General features: G+C 37.8%; 1 protein-coding gene across 3 annotated transcripts; it reads left to right on the top strand.

Moving 5' to 3' along the window:
* Positions 1–435: 435 nt before the first annotated feature.
* On the top strand, positions 436–21,566 carry LOC118844525 (transcription factor E2F6-like). 3 transcript variants are annotated; one of them, XM_036752431.1, is made up of 7 exons: positions 436–697; positions 6,283–6,337; positions 8,732–8,948; positions 10,462–10,620; positions 15,847–15,961; positions 18,027–18,147; positions 20,906–21,566. In XM_036752431.1, the coding sequence occupies exons 1-7, from the start codon at positions 581–583 to the stop codon at positions 20,965–20,967; spliced, it is 846 nt and encodes a 281-aa protein (XP_036608326.1). In that variant the 5' UTR covers positions 436–580; the 3' UTR covers positions 20,968–21,566. The 3 variants fall into 3 exon arrangements, with proteins under 3 accessions (XP_036608326.1, XP_036608325.1, XP_036608327.1); XM_036752430.1 differs by having other exon boundaries at positions 18,027–18,174; XM_036752432.1 differs by lacking the exon at positions 6,283–6,337 and having other exon boundaries at positions 572–697; positions 18,027–18,174.
* The last annotated feature ends 1,752 nt before the right edge of the window (positions 21,567–23,318 follow it).

Genomic DNA, 23,318 nt, shown 5'->3' with positions numbered 1-23,318 from the left:
CCACTTGAGAAACCTCATTAATGCTCTGTTTTCAAAGTCCATCCCTCTCTTGTAGTGAGAGTAAGTTTTACTACGCTAGGAAGAGAACTGAGGAGAATTCGAACTCAGTTCTAGAGTTCCATCCACGTTCAATCACAGGGTTTTGGAGGCAATCTATTCCAACCTCGCTTTGCTGTGTTTCAGTATCAGTTAAACAATAATCTCGGACTAGATCTCTTATAGTTCCGAAATTCCACGTCTCCTGCAGTTTATTTCCCGCCTATTTCTTTCCCCTCTCTCGCCCAGTCGCTTCCTTATCCTGGAGTCCCTCCCATGGACTTCGGGACTCCGGGCTTTTGCACCAGCCCTGGAGCGTACATGCGCAGTCCTGGGTGCGGCTCACTGCGCACGCGTCGACTCCCGACACCACCTGCGGCTTGCTTTATCCAAGTCCCAGGGAAGCTGGTGGGAGAGCTGGACAGGCGCCTCGAGAGGGAGCGGGGAGTGGCTCCGGCTTAAGCCGGGCTAGGCTGGGGGGGTGCCCCCCAGAGCCCAGCCGGGAGGAGGGGGACGATTAGCCGCTCCACTTAGCCTGCGGGGGATGATGTCTGGAGTCCTGGAGACCGCAGCCGGGGATGCGGACGCCGAGGCCCGGCAGAGGAAGCTGGAGTCCATGAGCCGACTCCCCCGACTACCGGTCCACATGGACACCCTGCTGGTGAGCGCGGGGAGTGGGGGGCGGCCGCTTTGTCTCGGAGGCGTCAGCTTCGACCTTACTCTTTTCCTACCCGCCTCCACGGGAGGCCTGGAAAGGGAGGCCCGCCTCTGGCCTTAACTCCCACCACCCCACATTGGAGGGGAGGGTGTCGGGAGGGTCCTGGGGGTTGCTCGATGGCCTCCTTTCGGCCTTTAGACTTTGCGAGCTGTCTAATCCTGCTTCTTCGTTTTATTGGGAAATTTCGTTTAACTGGGAAACTGAAATGGAAGGGGGCGGGGAGCGATTTGCTCCTGGCTCTCGTCACGTACTATGTCTTTCTCTTGTTTGTCCGATTAACATCTTGTGGTTTAATAAAGCTCATGTCTACATAGCAGCTTTAAAGTTTGCAAGTCGCTTTCTACTTACTGTCGCTTGATCCTCCTTAAAATAACCCTGGGAAGTAAAGTGCTGTTATCCCACTTTTACCGATAAGGGCCCCAAGTTGGAGAGTTTGAACTCAGGGCCGCCTCGCCCCGGGTTCATCACTGTGCCACCCAGGTGCCTCTGCACACTTGTTTACATGTTGTACGTCCCGTTGACCTTAAGCTCTCTTCCCGATCCCTTCAACTGCTGGCGCCCTACCTCCCAAACTGCCTTGGATTTAACTACTTTGTATATATTCGTGTTTACTAACTTTGCATATAGTTTGTAAACTTTATGTTTTTGCCGTGTTTGTTAACTGTGTCTTCACACGTGCTTGTCTTTCCCCTTAGAATATAAGCTCGTTAGGGATTGTTTCATTCTTGGTACTTGTGTTGCCAGCTATTAGCAAAGTGTTCTGAAGTAAGAGGTGCTTGATAAATACGTGATTGATTTTTGGTTTCTACTTTGTATCCTCCAGGGCGTTGAACGCTATTTTGCACAGAAGCCCTCTCAAAAACAGATGTTCGAAAACAAAAAAAAAAAAAAGTTTTTGCATTTTTTGCATGCAACTAGAAAATAAGATACACAGGCAATGGGGCATAAAAATTTATCTTGCCCTACAAGAAAGGAAGGGAAAAGGGGATGGGACGGGAGTGGGGTGACAGAAGGGAGGGCTGACTGGGGAACAGGGCAACCAGAATATAAGCCATCTTGGAGTGGGGGGAGGGTAGAAATGGGGAAAAAATTTGTAATTCCAACTCTTGTGAAAATCAATGCTGAAAACTAAATATGTTAAATAAATTTAAAAGGAAAAAAAAAGTAGTACCTCGAAGGATTGTGAGGATAAAATGGGATGTTTGTAGAGTGTTTTGCAAACCTTAAAGGGCTATGTATAAATGTTATCTATTATTAGTACTTGATTAATTTAATGGCAGGGCTGAAACTCAAACTCGGTTTCAGTGGCCTTGGAATTAAGGGGCACTTAAAATTCTGGTGTGGGACTCAGCAGTTCTTAAGCATTTATTAATCACCACTGTTTTAAATGCTCAAGATCCAAGTATTAAAAAAAGAAACAATTCCAATTCTCCAGGAGCTTACATTAAGTGGAGGAAAATAATCACATGGTCTCTGAGCCTCTCTTTTTCATCTCTAAAATGAGGGCGGTAATATTTGCACTACCTACTTTGAAACGTCAGGAAAGCAATTTGTAAATAAGTTTTTATTGTTTGCTAAGACTTATAACAGACATTCCCAATTACAGTTCTACATTATTCCTATTCCATTCTGGTTCCATACATCTATACAGCTCTGTCAGCTCAATGAACTGGCAACTACTTTGGTTATAGTTGGTGTTAGATACGATAGTTGTGACTATAGTTTGGGCAATAAGCATTTTTCATGCATAAAGTTTTAATTTCAGACCAATGATTTTTTTCACTGTGCCATGTTACAATTTCATTAGGCCTTCCTGTTTGGATTTTTTGTCTCTTAACAAGTGTATGTTTGGGATGATTAGTGGGTTAGGTATTTAAGATAGAAAGGAGGTAATAGTCTAGTATCTGGAGGCTTCTGTATGCCTTCGGTTGTAGTGGCTTTGCCACTAGATAGCCATATGACCATGGGCTTAACCTTTGTTTCTACAGTCTGCCTCAGTTAAAAATAGTGATAATACTTGAATACTTATTTCACAGGGGTTCTTGAGAGAACAGTTCTTTGTAAATATTAAAGGTACTATATAAATCTGAAGTGGTAGTAATTATTGTCTGCATCATATAGTTTGGCCCTGAAACACACATTAGCTGTAATCTAATGCAGTAACATCAGTTTACAGAAGAGAAAACTGAAGCTCATATAAGGAAAGTCCTTTGCTAGTAGGACAAGATCATAAAAGTTCTCTGTTTCCAAATCCAATGATTTTTCTATTGTATTAGCCTTCCACCTCAGTCCTTTCTAGAAGGACTGATGGAATGTTTCAGGGAGCTGATGTTTTTACTGTAATAGAATTTATATGATGGAATTCTTGTCATGAAATTTAACTTCTCAGTATTTTCAGGTATGAACTTGGGTAACTAACTCATTTAACCACTCAGTGCCCAAAAACAACTCTGAGACTAAGTTTACAAAAGCAAGTTGGTAATCTCTAGTGGTACAAGGTGTTTTCTTACTGGGAGTTATCTACAGCAAGGAAATCACGGTCCTGTCAAAATTATATAGTTCCTCTAGCACCTAATAAATTATATATAATAGTTATGTTTTTGATATTTTAATTCAGTAAATGTTTGACACAAAATATAAATATTACAAATACTCTCCCTGCCCTCAAGGCATTTATAGCCTGCTGGGGACATACAGCATGTACACAGATGTTTTTAAATGAAGAAAGGAGAGTGCTAAATAGCTGGAAAGGTTTCCTAGAGAAGGTGATACGGGATGCAAAGGCAAGGTGAGGAAAAGATACATTCAAGCATGGTTAGATAGTACACAGTCGGGAGATGGCAATTTTAGGAACTGGGCTAGTAATTCTGTTTAGTTGCAACCTAGAGTTTGTGGGGGGGAGTAGTATGAAAAGAGGGTTGGAAAGGTGGTATATGAGAGCTTTAAATGTCAGGCTGAGGACTTTCTGTGGAGATCTTTTGACGGTTTTTTGATTAGGAGAATGAGTGACATGGTCAGTTCTGTCCCTTACAGCAGGGGTGTCAAACTAAAATAGAGATAGAGCCTTTTAAACCATACAGAGAGTTCCCGCAGGCTATTTATTGACTTAGAATACCACATTAATATTATTTATGTTTTATTCTATTTTTATGTTGTCAAATATTTCATAGTTACATTTTAACCCAGTTCTGGGACATGCTTGGTAGTGCTTTGCTGACAAGAGACAGCTAGATGGCTCAGTGGATAAAATACTGGGCATGGAGTCGGGAAGTCTTGAGTTCAAATTCGACCTCAGACACTTAATAATATGTGACCCTGGGCAAGTTTCTTAGCCTCTGTCTTAATCCACTGGAGAAGGAAATAGCAAATCACTCCAGTATCTTTGTCAAGAAAACTCCATGGACAGTTATGGGTCCATGGGATCACAAAGAGCCGGACATGGATAAACAACAACATGCTGACAGTGCCCAAGTGTTTGATCCCTCTGTCTTAGGGGGATATTCCCTCTCCCTCCCTCTTCCCCCCTTTGGATTGATGGGGAGAAATGTGGAGCTGGGGAGACTAGGAAGCTGTAATAGTTAAAGTGAAAAGAATGTTTGAACTAAGATGGTGTCAGTGTAGGGTAGATTCTTAAAGGGGGGGGCAGTGTAATGTGAACTGTAGTTTTTTCTAACTATTTCACTTTAATTAGCTTCCTTCATAATCCTATTTATTTTATGCATTTAAAAACACTATTTCGAGAAAGGTCCATAGGATTCCCTATATTGCCATGTAGTCCATGACTAAGATCACCTTGTGTAGAAAAAGATTTGGAGAGGTATTCCGGGAATGGATTTGTTTTAAGACTTGTCTACGGATTGGATGTCGTGGGGGAGGAACAGAAAAGAGCCCAAGGATGAGCCTGAAGCCATGGTTTAGCCTTTATCAGTAAACTTACTTTATCTCAAACAGAACCCAGAGAAGAAAACTTCAGTTATAAGTTAATTTTTATGTCTTTGCTCTTGATTTAAAAAAAATTAATTTTTTGTAATTATGAGGGGGGGGTCTGTGGGGGATGGGACCAAAAGTAGCTCGCTTGTTGCTTCTATGTGACTGTAGGCTGTTTGTTTCTTTGGGCCAGTCATATCATGGTGGAAGAGAAAAAGAAGTTGCTCCAAAGTCAGAGGATCCAGCTTTAAATCCTACCTCTGATGTTTATTACATATATGACTGGACAAGTCACTTGACCTCCTCAGCCCTGGTAGGTTGCACTAGATGGTCTCTAAGGTCTCTTCAACATTTAGTCACTCAGTAAACATTTATTTTGGTGGGTTTTTTTTAAGTTTTTTTTGTGGGGGGCAGGGCAATTGGGGTTAAGTGACTTGCCCAAGGTCACACAGCTAGTACATTTGTCAAGTGTCTGAGGCCGGATTTGAGCTCAGGTCCTCCTGACTCCGGGGCCGGTGCTCTACTCACTGTGCCACCTAGCACATTTATTAAGCACCTACTATGTGCTTAAGGCTGGGGATACAAATGATGGGGAGTGGGGGGAGATAGTCCTTGCCTTCCAGGAGCATCCAGTGTAATAGGGAAAGACCACAGAAAAGAAAGCTGATATGAGAGTGAGAGGGAAAGAGGTACTCAGGCTTTAGGGCATAGTAGAGAAGTCAAAGAAGTCCAAAAGGAGTGTTGTTGCATCGTGAGAAAAAAGGCTGTGTCTGTCTTTTTTCCTTAAATGGAAGAATGTATTGCTCTACCCTCCAGTCAGAGGAGAAGAGGGTACTTACTGATGGTGAGTGAGAAATAAGGCTGATTGAATCTTTTAAGATAATGGCATTTGATGATGAATTTATTGGGGGCTTGGTAGAGAAGCCAAGAAGTCCAAAATGAGTGCCACTTGAGTCCAGGTGCAAACAAGATGTCTGAGGGACATCTAGTTCTATGATCTCTTGATAGAATTAAAAAAAAAATGATTCTCATACCTGTTTTGAGAATTAGTTGAAAATACATTAAAATAATGTTTAAAATGAATTCAAGGGACTGTTCCAAATAGTTTGTTTTGGATGGTTTTCTCCACTATTGCTTGAAGTAATTGGACAGTCAGTTAATGACTGGGAAATTTTTCTAATTCACATTTTTTTGTTGTAATCATACTTTGTGATAAAATATAGTCCTTTGTAAGAACTAGATATTACTAGCTTCTATTGCTTTCCATTTCGCTTCCTCTCTAGTGACTCCTATTGAATATTCACATTTTGTTTTGAAGCTTATTTTAGTTATCTATGTCTCATTTTCCCATGCTTTTTTGCACCGCTCTTGTTTGTGCCACAGCACGGCTGGGTATGGGCATATTTCTGAAGGCTGCATGAAGGAGTAGTTTTGCATTTAAAGATTGATACTGTGTAGGTGGGCTAGTGAGCCCCACCCCCCCAGTCTTACTTGAATTATTGCCTCAGGAAAAACCTCAAAATACATAGAGAAATTATATTGAATTTTTTTTAACAAATTGTTGGTTACAAGTAATTTAACAGTTATCTTTTTTCCCCTAGCCATCAAAAATAAAGATTAATTTAGAAGAGAATGTACAATACATGGCCATGAGAAGTAAGTTAAACATTGAGTAGTTTTGTTTAAATGTTATCATTTGATTTTCACAGATTTAAACTGTGTATTGGGATTCTTAAAAATGTGAATAAGGCTGTTGGTAGGAAGTTACACTAGGTGATTCTAAGATCCCTTCCAACACCAAAAAAGTGATTGGTTCTACCTACAGTGTAATAGACATACTTTTTCTATACTCACAAAACAGAATACTAGCAAGAACACTTAAGGCACTGGATGTTGTTTCAATTAGGAGGATTTTAAAAATTTGTCCTCCTGTGTTTTAGAGGCTTTCTAGGATTATAGAAATACAGGAGAGATGTTAAAGGGTTATCTAGTCTTATCCCATCATTTCACAGATGAAGAGAGTAAGTGAGAGTAAGTGGCTGGTATTCAAACCCAGCTTCCCTGACTAAAGCATGGAACTCTTTCTACTAGGCTATACTGTCTCTTATTTATGTAAGTACATAAATAAAGCGTGTTTACAGAAATGCTTGCATTTGCTTGCATTTCTCCTCTATGGAAAACCCCGAACATTTACACTTAAAATTTTTCCAACATGTACACAATCTTGTTAATGTAGTACATGCCCCAGCACTGTTGATCTCAACCTATCCATGTCTTCTCATCCTGTTGGATTCTTGTTCATTCCCTCCCACAAATCCTCTAGTCTTTGGAGGCTATGGCCTAGAGACCTTCCTGTCGGCCTTTTAAGTTTCCATGGATAAACAGTGTAGCATTTGGGTTGTTTGTCTCATCCCTGGCTTTTGCAATATCTGCCTCCTTTGCTATATTCTATATTCATAGAATGCTATGTTTTATGCAATTTCTTGCACAGAAATCATTATTGGTAATATCATGCAGCCTACCTAGGGTCACCCATGATTTTTATTTCTTTGGAGATTGTGATGTTCCATGACTTCAAGCCATGTAGCATTTCTGAAAATTGGGGTTTTGTATTAAAATCCTATGGTATTTAAAAAATTCAGCTGCATAGAAACTCCCAAGAAATGAAGTTGTCAGCAGGGTTGCCTTCAGATAACAAACAAGACAACCCCGTGTCTTCCTACTTTCTTGATTCCATCCTCCTTTCTCAGCCTCTGCTACTAGTTGAAGGTGATATGAATGCTACAGGAGATCGAACATCAGTTTCAGTTCCTTACCCTTTTTGAAATATACAGCAACATAAAGGAACAAAGATGAGAATGATAGATTTCACGTGAGACAGAAAAGTAACTTCCTTAGGTTGGGGGGGAGTGGCATGAGTGGCTACTGTTTTTTTTTTTCCTTGATAAATTTTGTGTAATTTGATGTGTTTAGGCATCATAAATGTTATAACCCAGTGTATATTTTAATAAACACTTGTTAAACTAGAACTTCTAGTTTGGGTAGTATATTTGAACTCTATTGTCTACTGTCAGCTTAGAAGTAATGAGCTTAAAAATCCTAACCATTCACCACTATAGATCTTTTCAAATTTAGAGCTCATCTCCATTAATTTGGGGACTCTAGCAATTCATCCTACAATGGTAGAATTACAGCTTTTCCAGCCACTGGAATTAATCTCAACATATGATGCATGGTGCTTATGACTGTAAAAAGAACTCGGAAGAGTGGTTTTGCAGTATTACCATTTAAAGTATGGTGCTTAGGATACATGAAAGGGGGAAAAATCATTCCACCTTTGATCAGAATGACAACTAAATTATTTAAAAACATCTACTCAAGATATATTAAAGGTATTTGGCTTAGTAGAACATTGAAATACAGTGCAAGTGTGAGATTCTAATAATTTCACTTCACAGAATTTTAGAGTTAGAAAAGAACTTCAGTGGCCATGTAACCCAACATACCCTCAAAAGAGCTACCACTTTAAGATAGTGTACGCCATATGTTCATTGTCCAAGGCCTGGCTCATCACCAAGCTGTCTTCAGGGTGGGAATTTTTCAACTATAAAAATTCCTCATATACTAAATTCTAGAGGGTTTGCTGCTTGCATTGGTGAGGTGTTTATAGCTATTACTAGGGTGGGTGACTGGAGCTTTTAAGTCAAGAGCTAGAATTTACAAATAGTCTCTTAGCGTGGTAGAAACAATTAAATTTAGAACTTAGCAAGACTTAAAAGTTAAAATGGTAAACTACCAATGATCTGGCCAGGATTCCATACCATTCCCTATACCTCACTCCCCAGCAATATTTGAGGTGTCTTTAATGTCAGTTGGCTGTTTTGTTCTACTTGTCTCAGGCTCAATGATTGATATGTAGGACTGGGTATATAGAATGCCTTTTTCTTTGATTAAATATAGTGATAGAAAAAAATATTTTTCTGAATGGTAAAGAATGTGCATAAATGTTTTATAAGGCTTATTACTAAAAATCGTGTTCTATTTTTTCAGAAGCACTAAAGGGGTCAAAACCTCGTTATGATGTATCTTTGGTTTATTTAACTCGTAAATTTATGGAGCTTATCAAATCTGCTCCTGGTGGAGTTCTTGATTTAAATGAAGTTGCAACAACATTGGGAGTACGGAAACGAAGAGTATATGACATCACCAATGTATTAGATGGAATCGACCTCATTCAGAAAAGATCTAAGAATCATATTCAGTGGATGTGAGTTGATTCAAGCTTTTCATCATGATTCTCCTTTAAATCATCATAGTACAGTTAAATCTTTTTATTTGATTCCTAATTAATAAGGAAGAATTAGTTAAGGATTCAAAAGCAGTTGGATACTTTGGAGAAGATATTCAGTAGGCTAGAGATAGGGGAAATAATAAATCAGTAAGATAAATGGAGTTTAAATCCCAGAGATCAAGCATTTATAGGGGAAAGAGAGGAGGGCCTACCACAAAGCCTTTGGGTACACTTAAATGTAACAGGTTATAATTATCCAGCAAAGAAGGCTGAGAAGCCTGGCAGGATAAACAGATGGTCGATGTCATGCTGCAGAAAGGTCAAAGTTGGGGATTCAGAAAAAGCCATTAGTCTTGTCAAATAAGAGATCATTGGTAGCCTTGGTTAGAACAGTTTCAATAGTGGAGTCAGAAGCCAGATTTTAAGGGGTTGAGAGGTGAGGTGGAGGCAACAAGTACAGGTGGCTTTTTCCAGGAGTTTGGCTATAAAAAAGTAATATAGGATAGAAATACAGAAATATAATAGAGCCTCTTTAATACTTACCTTCCCCCCCAAAATCAACAGTTTATTACCTGAATAACTTATCAACATTTTATTATTAAAACAGAAATCTATCATGACCTTAAAAAAATTCAGGCTTTAATTTATTCATTATTCACTAACACTGATTGTAAAAAAAGAACTTTGGGTTTCAAATTCTCTCTCTTCCAACTTGTTCCCTATTGAGAAAGTGAGCAATATATCAATTGTGCGTTTGAAGTCATATCATGACATTTTAAATAATTTAGGTTTATATCTGAAGCTGATTAGCACAGCAGATAGAGCACTGAGCCTGGAGTCTGGAAAACCCAAATTCAAATATGATCTTAGAAACTATATAATATCTATGACCCCAATCAAGTTACTTAACCTCTGTCTGCCTTAGTTTCCTCAGTTATAAAATGGAGATGATATTATCCGTCTCCCAGGATCAAATGAGATAATATTTGTGAAGGCTTAGCATAGTGCTTGCACGTAATAGGCACTTAAATGCTTTTTCTTCCTTTCACTGATGAGATAGGAAAATTTGCAAGGAGTAGGAAGTAGTCTTATGCTGTACTCTACAAATTAGGTCTATATTAAAATTTTGTCTCCAGGTTTTGGTCACTTAAGTTTAAAACTTCTCTCCAAAATTTCTGTCCCTGTTTTGCCGAGAGATTTTTCCATGGGAATATATCTTTTTATTTTGAATCAATAGAAAAATTCCTTTTATAGTCAAAATTTCTGAGATACAAGTGAGTGATTGTTTACTCTTTTGTTAAATGATCATTTTAATATTACTCGTTGCTATATGTCTATCACTGCATGTAAGTATAACACACACTGAAGATATTAACATAATTTGGACAAGATAAATTGTAAAAGTGTTAGTGAAACAGTAATCTAATTTGGAAGTATTCTTTGTTACCTTCTTAAGTGTTTTATTTTTTCATACTTTTTTTTTTTTAAGTGGATCTGATCTTGGTGGTATTGGATCAAAGATACCGCAGCAAAAGAAGATAAGGGATGAACTTGCTGATTTAACAGCAATGGAAAAAGCTTTGGATGAGTTAATTAAGGATTGTGCTCAGCAGCTGTTTGAACTAACAGGTGACAAAGAAAATGAAAGATATCCTTTATCATTAGCTATTAGAATTACTCTGGAGCCATTTAATTTGAGTACTATTGTTAGCAATAAGACTTACTGACTTATTTTAGATGGAAAATCAAGCATTTAGCCATTGAAGTACATGTAGGAAAATTTGTAGTCTTAACACAAACTACAACATTGCCTTTATAGCCTCAAGTCAGGTTGGTGGGGACTCTGGGAGATATCTCCCACTGATAATCCTAATAGTAAATCTAAAAGTGATGGTTACTATTAGGATTATTTCATCATTCATTTTTAGCACTAAAATTGTGGCATGTTTTCATCCTAGAGTGTTATAAAAGTTTTTTGTTTAGGCAACGCACAGCTTACAAGTTATACTACCCAAAATTTTAAAAGTAGTTATTTAATACTAGGAATACATTTTCCTATAAGAATATCATAAATAGTGATTAGATTTCCAGACTATTCAACTTAGCAAACGTTTGTCAGATAGCAGCTGTGCAAGACATTGTACTAAGTTTTAAAACTAGCCCACAGTTTTAACTCAATACAGCCAAATTATACCTCAATCACTGATTTCAGGAGGAAAGTACTGTGTTGTTCTCCTTTACCTTTCTGCAACCTCTTATACTGTTGAACCCTCTTTCTCTGATATTTTTCTCTAGGTTTTCAGTATACAGTACTTCCTCCAGGTTTTCCTCCTACCTATCTTGAGTCTTCCTCTGTATCCTTAGCTGGATCCTCCAGATCACATCCTCTAACCAATGATGTAACTTGGGGTTCTGTCTTAGGCCCTTTTCTTCCTCTTTACTATACTACTTTACTGTGAGATCTTATCAGCTACTATGGACTTAATTGCCATCTTTATGCTGATAATGCTCACATGTACTTAAACTGCCTCAAACTCTCTGCTGACCTTCAATTTCACATCTCTACCTTCTTTCAGATGTGTCAAACTTGATGTCCATTAGACATCTTAAACTTGGTGTGTCCAAAATGGAATTTATTATCTTTCTCCATAAACCCTCCCCTCCTCTTATCTTGCCTGTTTCTGTTAAAGGCAACACCATCCTCCTAGTCCCTCAGGCTCACAACTTAGGAGTCATCCTGGTTCCCCCACTATCTCTCAACCCACACCTCATCCCCCATATCCAAACTGTTATCAGGCCTGTTGATTTCACCTTTGAAACATTTCTCATATAAGCTCCCTTCTCTGACATGGCCACCATTCTCTTTTTTTATAAATTTATTTTTTTATTTTTAGTTTACAACATTGAGTTCCACAGGTTTTTGGGTTCCAAATTTTCCCTTCCTTCCCTCTCCTCACCCCAAGATGGCATATAATCCAGTGTAGGCTCTACATTTACCTTCACATTGAACTTATTTACATAATAGTCCAGTTGTAAAGAAGAATTACAACCAATGGAATGAATCATGAGAAAGGAGAAACAAAACCAAAAAAGGAGAAAAAAAGAGCAAATAGTTTGCCTCAGGCTGTATTCAGACTCCATAACTGTTTCTCTGGATGAGCATAGCTTTTTCCATCATGAGTCTTTTGGAGCTGTCTTTGAACGTTGTATTAATGAGAGGAGTCAAATCTATCAAAGTTAGTCCTCACAAATACCGTGTGTCTCTAATCATGTATAATGATCTAGTTCTGCTCCCCTCACTAACCATCAGTTCATATAAGACTTTCTAGGTTGTAATGAAGTCCGTCTGTTCCTCATTTCTTATTGCACAGTAGTGCAATATGCATTCATATACAGATATCCCCTTGATTTCCAATTCTTTGCCACCACAGAAAGAGCCGCTATAAATATTTTTGTACATATGGGTCCATTTCCCACTTGTATGATCTCTTTGGGATATAGCCCTAGAAGTGGTATTGCTGGGTCAAAGGGTATGCACATTTTTATAGCCCTTTGGGCGTGATTCCCAATTGCTCTCCAAAGTGACTGGAACTTCACAGCTCTACCAACAATGTAGCATTATTTGAATTTTCCCACATCCTCTCCAGCATTCATCATTTTCCTGTTTTGTCAGGTTAGCCAATATGACAGGAGAGATGTGATACCTAAGAGTTGTTTTGATTTGCATTTCCCCAATCAATAGTGATTTAGAACATTTTTTCATATAACTATAGATTTCTGTCATTTCTTCCTTTGAAAACTGTTCATATCCTTTGGGAATTGGGGAATGACTTGTATTCCTATAAATCTGGTTCAGTTTCCTGTATATTTTAGATATAAGGCTTTATCAGAGACACTGGTTGTAGAGATTTTTTCCTAATATTCTGCTTCTCTCCTAATTTGTTGCATTGCACTGCCACCATTCTAATGCAGACCATCATTAATTCAAGCCAGATTGTTGTATTAGCCTGCTGCTGGATCTGCCTGCCTCAAGTCTCCTGTTCTAGTCCATCCTCCATTCAACTGCCAAAGTGATTTTCCTGAAGTACAGGTCTGATTATGTCACTCCACTACTCAATAAACTCCAATGGTTCCCTGTTGTATTCAAGATCTGAATTCAAAATGCTTTGGCATTCAAAACCCTTTATAATTATATAGTTCCCTTCTATTTTTCCAGTTTTCTTAACATTTTACTCCCCTCCCTGACAAGTATTCTTCATTCCAGTGACACTGACTTCTAGCTGTTCCACAAATAAGACATTCTATCTCTTGTTATTCTCTTTGGCTGTTCCCTGTGCCTGGAATGCCCTCCCTCCTCTGCTCAAACCATTGACTTCCCTGGCTTCCTTCAAGCCCTAACTAAAATCACACCTTCTATAGGAAGCCTTTTCCAACCCCTCTTAACTCTAGTGCCTTCCCTCTGTTAATTTTCTCCTGTTTATCCTGTATGTAGCTTGTTTTGTATATATTTGTGTGTTGTCTGTCCCATTAGATTATAAATTTCTTGAGAGCAGGCACTATTTTGCCGCCTCCTATATCCCTAGTGCTCACTAGCACGGTGCCTGAAACAGGGTGCTCACTTAAATATTGATTAATTGATTCATTGATTACATAACAGAAAGTGTTATTTCTTGTTTGATTGTTAATGTGCAGCAGTTTGGCCTGCTGATTCTCTTCTCAGTTTTAGTATTGTCCTGCACTACCCAGTGCTTTTTTTTAGCTTTCCTTAGCCGCCCCCCCCCCCCCCCCACACACACAGAGTGGGCTTCACATTGCTGACATCTCCCTCCCATTCAGAATTCCTTTTTACTAAACTAGAATAGTCTGAAGTAGGTATGAGGAGAAAAGTAGTCTGAACTAATTCATACTGATGTGTGTATCGCTGGTAACTCTCAATCCTTCTTCATTTATTTGAATTTTACCCTAACGAATATTTAGTGCTGGGATTTCAGTCAGTGAGATTGTTCAGTAGAGAGAGTACTGGGTCTGGAGTCAAGGAGACCTGATCCAGATTTGGTCTCAGGAACTTAACTGGCTGTATGACCCTGGGCAAGTTACTTAAGCTTGTCTGCCTCAGTTTCCATCTGTGAAATGACCTGGAGAAAGAAATGACAAACCTCTCAGTATCTTTGCTAAGAAAACCCCAAATGAGATCATGAAGAGTCAGATATGCCTGAAATGACAACAAATCAAAGTAAAATGAAAAATAACAAGGTAAAATGAAAAAATGTGAGTAGTGTCAGGACAGTGTTTTAGGGTGGAATAACCAGTACTGTTTCTCCTCTTTACCAGGCCCACCTTCCTCTACTCTTCTATCTTAATCTCTATCCTCTCCTATTTTCCCTGGAAGCCTGCTCTTCTAAACACCTCTTCCTCTTCTTTTCACTCTCCTTACACACTGATTCGTATCTTTACTGCCTACAAATATGACCAGCTCTTGTATCTTTTACAGCCAACCTCGTAGAAATGATTTATCTACATTTCCTTGCCTCATACTTAATTCTCAGCCTTACAGTCTGTCTTTTGGTGTTAGCTTTCAATTAAAACTACTGTCTTCAAAGTTACCAGTGATCTGTTAAGTGCTCAAGGCAATGGTTTCTTTTCAGTGGATTCTGCCTGACTCCTCTGCAGTTCATGGTGGTGTCAAATACTTCTTTCTCCTGGATACTTTTTCTTTTGGATCCATGACGCTCGTCTTTAAAAAAATTTTTTTTAGTGTATTATTGATTTTCAGCATTCACTTCTATAAGATTTTGAGTTCTAAATTTTCTTTCCCTCCTTCCTGTCCCCCCTCCCCAAGACAGTGTGTAATCTGATACAGGCTATACATAAACATTTATATTAAACATTTTCACATTAGTTGTGTTGTAAAGAAGAATTAGAACCAATGGAAGAAACCATGAGGAAGGAGAAACAAACAAAAAAAGAAAGCAAATAATAAGCCTCCATCTGCATTCAGGCTCCATAGTTCTTTTTCTGGGTATGTATAGCATTTTCCATCATGAGTCTTTCAGAGTTGCATGACACTGCTCTTCTGATTTTCTACATGTTTTGACTCTTTCTTTTCAGTATCCTTTGCTGGATCATAATCTTCTTCCCACCCATTTCTGTCTTATTTCATATTATTCCTTTTCAAAGCACTCTTGTTTCTAGATGAATGTGTGCTTACTATTGTGTGAAGCACTGAACTCAGTGCTGAGTATGCACATTGAAAAGTTAGAGCTCCTGTTCTGAAGGCCTTCGTACTCTAATAGGCTATGACAATACAGGTAGCATCCTTAGATGGTAATGAAGCTTCTTAAATGTTGCTTCCACTAATAAAATCATATATGTTTCTGTTGAACTATTTGATAGTGGAAAAGAAACTGGTCCAAAGAAGTTATAGGTCACTTGTCTCAGGTCACACTTAGGTGCCAGAGCTATAATCCTCCCACTTCAAATCCAATAATCTTTCCATTGCATACCAATTCCTTCCTAAAGTAGAAAACTTTAGGTAGCCTTGCTAAAATACTGTTTTCCCCTTATGTGTTTCAATCTTAATTTCTAAATGTTTTGTGTTCATTATTAACCAGCCAAATATTTTAGTGTAATTTGTATTAGTAGAAATATGGAGCTAAAGTAAATAAATATTGAAAATTGACATTGGAGGAAAATCTGTGAGTAGTTTATTCCTTTGGCCAAAACCTCCACTTTTTTCACTCTAGGCTATTTAACTCTCTTAAGTTAAGAACTGCCTAGATTTGCATTATGACGTGTTTATCACTGGTGACCTCTTAATTGCTCTTCAGCCATGAAGTATGTTCCTTATTTTAGAGATTCCTTGACTGATTTGTACATTAGCATATGTGACCTATCAAGACATCCATAGTATTCAAGCTTTCCATGAACAGATTGTTATTGCAGTCAAGGCTCCAGAAGAAACCAAATTGGAAGTGCCAACTCCTAAAGAAGTAGGTAGTATTTTAAATGAATTTGTTTATAAATTTCATTTTAAAAAAGTCTATTTTATAGAAAGAAGTCTTATCATACTTTTCTCTTTTAAACTTTATTTAACACCATTGCCTTCATTCTGAACTTATTAAATAAATTTTATAAGTAACAGTGATGCCTTTTGGTAGAATTTGTTGGATCCTCTTTTGTAGTATCTAGAATGGTAATAGCATTGTATTAGATATTTCAGCTTTCTTGCTTGTCAAGAGGAACCTTGCGCTAAAATTGTAGTCTTTACAATTACAGGAGGCATCTGAAATATACAGTACTTTGGATCTATGATCTTATTGATTTGGGTACTCCCTCTGCCAGTACAAATCATATTCCATTCACACCTCATCCTGTGTGATCCTTGTCCATGTCTTCTCCTTAATCCTCCAAAGATGATAAGCTCAACCCTTCTTCTGGGGTTGTTGGGTTTTTTTTTTAACTTTTTGCAGAAATCAATGTAGCCCTTGGACTACCAAAATATACGGTAATTTTTTAGCATTCCCATTTCAATTTTATAAGATATTAATAAAAACAATATAAAGACTTCCATGGAAAAGGCCTGGAAAGAGAGCAAAGAAAACAAGCACTGAAGAGCTATGTATAGTGTCTTCTCTTGACTCTCCTGGTTCATACAGGCATCTCAGACCCCTCCTGGGTACACAGCACTGTGCTGAGTTCAAAATGAGAGTCAGTCTGAATGAGCTCTTAGGGAAGGTGTGCCTAAGTTAACACCAAGATGCAGCTGGTAAAATGAAACATGAAATAGCCTTAGACATGCCTTCTAGTAATGGGAGAACTTAGAAATAGGACAGAAAATTAGGATGTGAGATCCTCTGCTATGCTGCATCTCACTGCAACTCACTTTGTGTTGTGAACACAGTGAAGGGCAGCGCGGGAGGGAGGAATGCCATCTGTGTTGTCTAGACCGGGCCTAACAGACATCCCCAGAGAACCAGGTAGGGGTTTCAATTCCAACTGTCAACATGTTGCTTTTCATGTATGTGACATTACCATTTTATTAATGTACGAGAGCCATATTTCTCATGTGGATGTTTTGTGACGTCCTCTGAACTCTTTAAGAGTAGACCAACAAAATATGTGTTTGTGGGGGTGTGATCAACCTGCATGGGAAAAAAAAAATGGAAGGTTAACCTGCCTTGTAATGAGGACTGTGCTTGCTTGATTCACAATTGAGAAAAACAGATTATTTTCAACTGAGGCAGCATTTTAAATAACCTTCAGGAAATGCAGTGTGGTATAGTGGAAAGAACATGGGTTTTTGGGACTGAGGGAACGAGTTCAAAATTAAAGTTCTGCTAGCCATCTGTGGGACCTTGGGAAGGTCACTTAACCTATCAGGCCTCAGTTTCCTCATCTATAAAAAGATGGGGAAGAGCTGGGACTGGATATCTTCTAAGGTCCTTGGCAGTTCTAAATTTATGATCCTATGTGACTCATTATGTAACATTATTTGATGACCTAGGTGCTTGACATTAAAATAAATGCTCATATTTTCCTTAAAGTCCTTCAATTATGGGGTATTACAAATCTATCCAAGCAGTTAAGACTTGGTAGATTTTTTTCCTTCAAGATTCTTGTTCAGATATCAGAGAGGTAGTCCCTATGGAGCATACCTTATAATTGGAAAATATTAGACTTATAGTAGAGTCTGTGCTTTGTGGTCATACAGCTTAGACTAATCTTCCCATTCTTTCCTGATTGATAAAATGTTAGGCTCTTGGGTACTGTTTATTAGATTCATTAAGTTCTAGTAAAAGACTCAAATAGAGAGAAACAGAATTTTAAGTAATTGAATTTTTGTACTTTGGCTCCAAACCTCAGTACCATGTGCCTGACCACTTTGGTAACCTGACTAGTTGATTATATCTAATTACTTTTCAATCTCCATTGAACTTTTCTCACAATTATTTAATGATAAAATAAGGTATAAATTTAAACTTTGAGGAAGATTGAAACAAATATGGTTAATAGATTTTTCCTATTCATGTTTATATTCTATGTTTCTTTTTATAGGACTGTATAACAGTACATATAAAGAGCACAAAGGGACCTATTGATGTTTATTTGTGTGAAGTAGAACAAGATAACGTAACTAACAAAACATTTGAAGAAATGAGCACTACTTTATCTGAAAGTAAGTCTACAGTTCATCCTGATCAAGGTAAATATAAAGAGATTGTGGGGGAATTTGGAATTAAAAAGTAATTTCAGAGCTCAGTAAAGTAAAATTTAGCCAAAATTTTATGAGTATGTATCATAATCTTTTAAATAAATGTTTTAAAAAAAAGTACTAGGCCATGAAGAAATATTTTTGCTTCACTGGAAAGTAAAATTCAACGTCCTTTTGATCTATGCAATGAAAGTATTATGAGTGTGCTGCAATTTAGAAGAGATATTTTGAAAAAGTTATACGGAAAGCACAATGGAATTTTATATCTTAACCCTATTTTGTTCATTGGCTGCTTTTGTACAATTGGAAATGTGTTGTTATGGGAAGATACTTTTTTTAAGTGGAAGAAATGATTTCACTCTAGATGTTTTCCTTCTTGTCTGCTCTTTCTTAGTGGGTAAAATTTGAAAAGGTCGGAAAATTCTGAGGTAGTTTTAAACGAAACTCTCAGAAGCCTTCCCTTCTGTTTTTGGATCGATTACTTTGTGAGGCGTCTTAGGTGCAACAAAAAGAGTATCTGATTAGGACTTGCAACCCCTGGATTCTCCCAATTAGCTATGTAACTTTACTAATTCAAATAGATCATTTGAAATTTGTTTGTTCTTCTATAAGAGGAGTATAATAATACCTGCCCGCCCTGCCTGCTTCATTAGAGGCTCAAAATAAATAGCATATCCTAACTTTGAAAACACTAAAAGATCACAACATGTATGAAGTGATATTTTTTCTTTTCTCCCTTCTGACTGGATCAGCATGGTACAGTGGAAAGAGGACCAAATTTGGAATTGAGAGACCATACTTTTAATCCTGACCTGGCTGTATCATATGCTACCTCTTTGACTGTGGGCAAGACACTTTTCTTGGCCTCAGTTTCCTTAGCTGTAAAATGAAAAAGTTGAACTAGAACACCTGATGAACCTTTCAGTTCTAGGTCTATGATTCTTTGAATCTGAGCAAGACAAAGCGAGGTAGGACAAGGGCTCTCAACCTTTTTGTTGTCAGGTGAAGCCTATGGATTCCTCAAGAATAATATCTTCAAATGAGTACAATACATGACACTTCATAAGAAACCAATTATTTTCATAGTTACCAAAATAGTTTTAAAAAATAATATTGCTCAAAAGATTTTGTCTACAGAAAAGCCCAACATTTTCATTTACCCTAAATACACATTTTTATAGATTTCAATGAATCATAAAATTGTGTTCCAAAGGAGCAATTCATGCTACTGACTTGTCGAATAAACTTAGACTAAATATTACTGCTTTATTACTACCTTTGTGAAGAAATCTGATATGTTTCAGTTCTTCTAATGAAAGCTGCTATGAAAAAAATGTTACATTTAGTTCCTTCCAATAACTTTTAAGAAACCATTTGTGTTCTTGCAAAAAAGTCATAATCCCTTACCAGCTTTCTGGTTAAATTTTCCTGAAATTTTTTTTTTTTTTGGCATTGGCAAGTAAGAAAAGTTTGGATGTTTGTGAATTATTTTCTGTCTGGCAAACTTTTTCAAAAATCAATTTCAATTTATCATACAAAAGTGCTTCACTTAAGTTTGAATCCATTTTTGTCAGGTTTGAGGGTGTATAAAAGAGTGCACTTCTCAGTTTGGGAGGAAGTTGTACTTTGGTCTTTCCTGTATCTTCTTCGTAAATGCTTTTTAAAAACTGTCTTCATGTGGAGAAAGCTATCAGGCTTATTAAAACGTTAGTTTCCTTTCAGTAAGTAAAGTAAATAGCTTTATTAAATGAACCACTTAAATATGTCATTTTACTTTTACCCTCTGGGTTAGCTATATTTTGTCCGCTACCACATCATCCATGTTGCTGTTATTCACTTGTTTTTCAGTCATGTCCAATTCTTGCTTGACATCATTTGGGGTTTTCTTTGCAAAGATACTGGACTGGTTTGTCATTTCCTTCTCCAGGTCATTTCACAGATGAGGAAACTGAGGCAGACAGGGTTAAGTAACTTGCCCAGGGTCACACAGCTAGTATGTGTCTGAGGCAGGATTTGATCTCAGGTCCTTCTGACTCCAGGCTTGGCACTCTGTCCACTGTGCTACCTAGCTGCCCCATAGATGGGTATTAATTGAAGCCACAAAGACATGGTCAGTAGGACCTACAGATTTTTTCCACTGTCATAATCACCATCCTTCCTTCTCCAAATCAGTGTACTCACCTACTACTGTAATGAGGCTGGAGGAAAAATAGTTGGGAAAACCAAATCATTTTATTGTTTTAAGGCTGATTTTAATTGTCAGTCAAACCTGAAATTGTAAATACTGCTACTAGTGTGGAATGTACTTGTGAGAGAAAATCCAGTATGTAGCTACTAGTCAAATTGGGCATTTTATTAAGTATCTATATGCCAGACACCGCTAAGCACTGGGGATACAAAGAAAGACAAAAAGACATCCCTTCCTCTCATACTAGTTTCAAAGATTATGTTGTATTTCGGTGTTTGGTTTAGGAATTTTGTATCATACCTAATTTAGAAAGCCATTTTTAATGTTTGAGGTTTGTATTGCACTGCATTTAGATTTAAAATGGTCATGAAGGTTACTTTTTTCTACCTAAAAAAAAAACAAAACAGATTTTATACCAGTGATTTCCAAAGATGTTCATTTTGCAGGCATGGAATTTCTTGTTTTATTACCCCCTTCCCTCTCCCCAGTTAAAAAAAAAACACATTCTATCTTGTTATGTTTATTTCTTTGTAGAAGGAAATCTACAGCAGAGTGAATCAAATGAAAAAAAGCACCTGAATTGTCATGAGCATTAAAACTCTGGAATGATTTCAGCGCCTTTTGTCAAGTTGGCTTAATAGTCAAGTCTCTGTGGTGAGACTCGCCTTTTCAGTTTGGACTTTAAAAAAAAAATCAGCCATTGAGGACTTCAGTGTCCAGTTTGATATTAACATTAAGGCCAATAATTTTAGTTCTCTTGTAAGCAGTTAGATCAACGTATTGTGGAAAATGGCTCATTTTATAAACAATTATGAAAATGTAATTTGGCGTTTACTTAAGTGAAACAATGACTTTCCGTATTGAAAAAGGTTTCATCAAAATAATCTTTTAGAGCACAAGTTTGTTACCACTAAAATATTTGGACTAACCTAAAATTGAAGAACACAGTGTATCATTAACTTCTTAATTTACAATGCAGAATATGTACCAAGTGAAATTATACTTTACATCATGTGAGTACTGTTCACATTGTGTGCAGTCAGCTGCTTCAATAATAAAGATGTACACAGTAAAATTAAATGTGAATACTTCTGTATATATTTGTATAATGTTCAGATAACTCATGGAAAATGTGAAGCATACATAAGATTTTCACCGTGTACAGCAAAAAATAAAATGTAAATATGAAAAGTAATTCATTTTATTTTTGTGTTTTTTTTTCTGATATATATCCAACAGAACTTCAAAATCACTATTATTTTGGTACAGAGAAATGTGAGTTTCAATGAATTCAGTGAGTTAAAAGGGACCTGTAGTCTAACAGCAGTTATACATGCACATACACTTCAAAAAGTCAAATGACCTTTTATACATCTGCTTGAAGACTTAGTGATGAGACTTTTCATTCAGATGGTTATGTGCTCTCTTTAATTCTGAAGTTCCGTTCACTGATGAAGATCGTATCCATCCATTCTTGCAATTTTTATCCACATTTTCCTCAAAAATTTTCTACAGAAGGTTGACTTTACTTCATGGACGATGCTAACAGAATACTTTAGCTGTCACCTGTCAAATTTCACTTTTTACTAAACAAGCAGACTGTTTTCCTATCTTAGAATTCTTTGATGGCATCCTTTTTCTTCAGAGCACGTTATTTGCTACATGGGGTAGCTTATTCATGGCCAGTATTTCCTTCTGTTTGATGCTCATCTTTAATCTTTCAGAGGCAAAGATGTTTCATGAGCAGCACCAGTAAAATGTTAGTATTGGGAAGATGAGCCCCTGCTTTCATGGGAAGCTTGGGGACAGTAAAAGAACTTTGTAAATGGCCTTAATGCAAACCAGCCTGCCCTCCTTTTCAACTCTGGGCCCAGGTTATTGTACCTCTACTCTCCGTTCTGGATCTATACTCTTGGACAAGCATTATAGGGTATCCATCCAAATGCATGTGGAAATCTGCAGTATACTTTGTTCATCTCAATGGATAGCTGGGCCATAGTCATTTGAGGCTTCCAGAGTCTCTGCAATATCTTGGTTATACACAATAAGTACAACATCATCTGAAAGCAGGAGAACATGGAGGACCTTGCCATCTACAGGAAATCTCTCCTGGACTTGATTTTACTGTATCTCCACCATAACTGGTTGGGATCCTTGGGAAGCATGCATTGATCTCCTTCCATATACTTATCACAGAGTTGTTGAGCAGCAATTTCTGTTGTTACCTCTGTCAGAGACTCCTAAAGTTCTCCAACTTCCATTCCTAATAGTTTTATTGTTTGGGGAACAAGCAGAGCAAGCGTAATCCTTCTTTCACATGATAGGCCCTCAACTAGACAGTTCTCATGTTCCCCTAAGTAGTCATTAACTTAATCCCATTTTCTTGAGTGGATCCACTTAATGTCATGACTTTCAGTCCTTTTGCCATCCTAGTCTCATGCATCTGGGCATGCTTATTTTGCTCATGCCCTCTTGAAATGTTACCACCAAACCCGGACACTGGATCTTCAGGGTCTCTTTACAACAGAATGCTGTAGAGCCCTGGGGTTTCCTTGTCTGTGCATTGCTACATTCAGCACTGGCCTGTACCTCAGCAGCTTCCAGGGTGCATGTCATTCATTCTGACAACTGCCTTTCTGATGGAAGCCCACTGTTCTTGCTGCCTTGAGATTAGTATCTCTCACCTAGGGTGGAGGCCTCTGGCTAGTTTGCCTGTGCTGTGTTGGCTCTGACTTCACTGTGGGCCCCGCTCTGAACTCTGGACTTCTAGCTGACTTGTACAGTTCTGGGGTGGATACCTTAGCATGTTTTCTCGAAGGGTTTTCTTTATCTTTGCAAATCCTGGAATGAATTTGAACGGCTTTTGTGGTCTTTACTAATAAAAGGATTTGTTATGCAAAGTTTGGATTCAATCAAAGGGCCAAATTTGATGATCTAGAGGACCACA

This window comes from Trichosurus vulpecula, chromosome 3, assembly GCF_011100635.1.
Source record: "Trichosurus vulpecula isolate mTriVul1 chromosome 3, mTriVul1.pri, whole genome shotgun sequence".
Taxonomy (NCBI): domain Eukaryota; kingdom Metazoa; phylum Chordata; class Mammalia; order Diprotodontia; family Phalangeridae; genus Trichosurus; species Trichosurus vulpecula.
Note: the sequence above shows the minus strand (reverse complement) of the source record. Positions and strands in the feature narration are given on the sequence as shown.

Excerpts from the sequence above, each read along its gene's own strand:
- LOC118844525 (XM_036752430.1), top strand. The coding sequence starts at position 581 with ATGATGTCTGGAGTCCTGGAGACCGCAGCCGGGGATGCGGACGCCGAG. Across the intron at positions 15,962-18,026 it reads AAGTGCCAACTCCTAAAGAA|GACTGTATAACAGTACATAT; the intron begins GTAGGTAGTATT and ends TTCTTTTTATAG. Across the intron at positions 18,175-20,905 it reads TACAGTTCATCCTGATCAAG|AAGGAAATCTACAGCAGAGT; the intron begins GTAAATATAAAG and ends ATTTCTTTGTAG.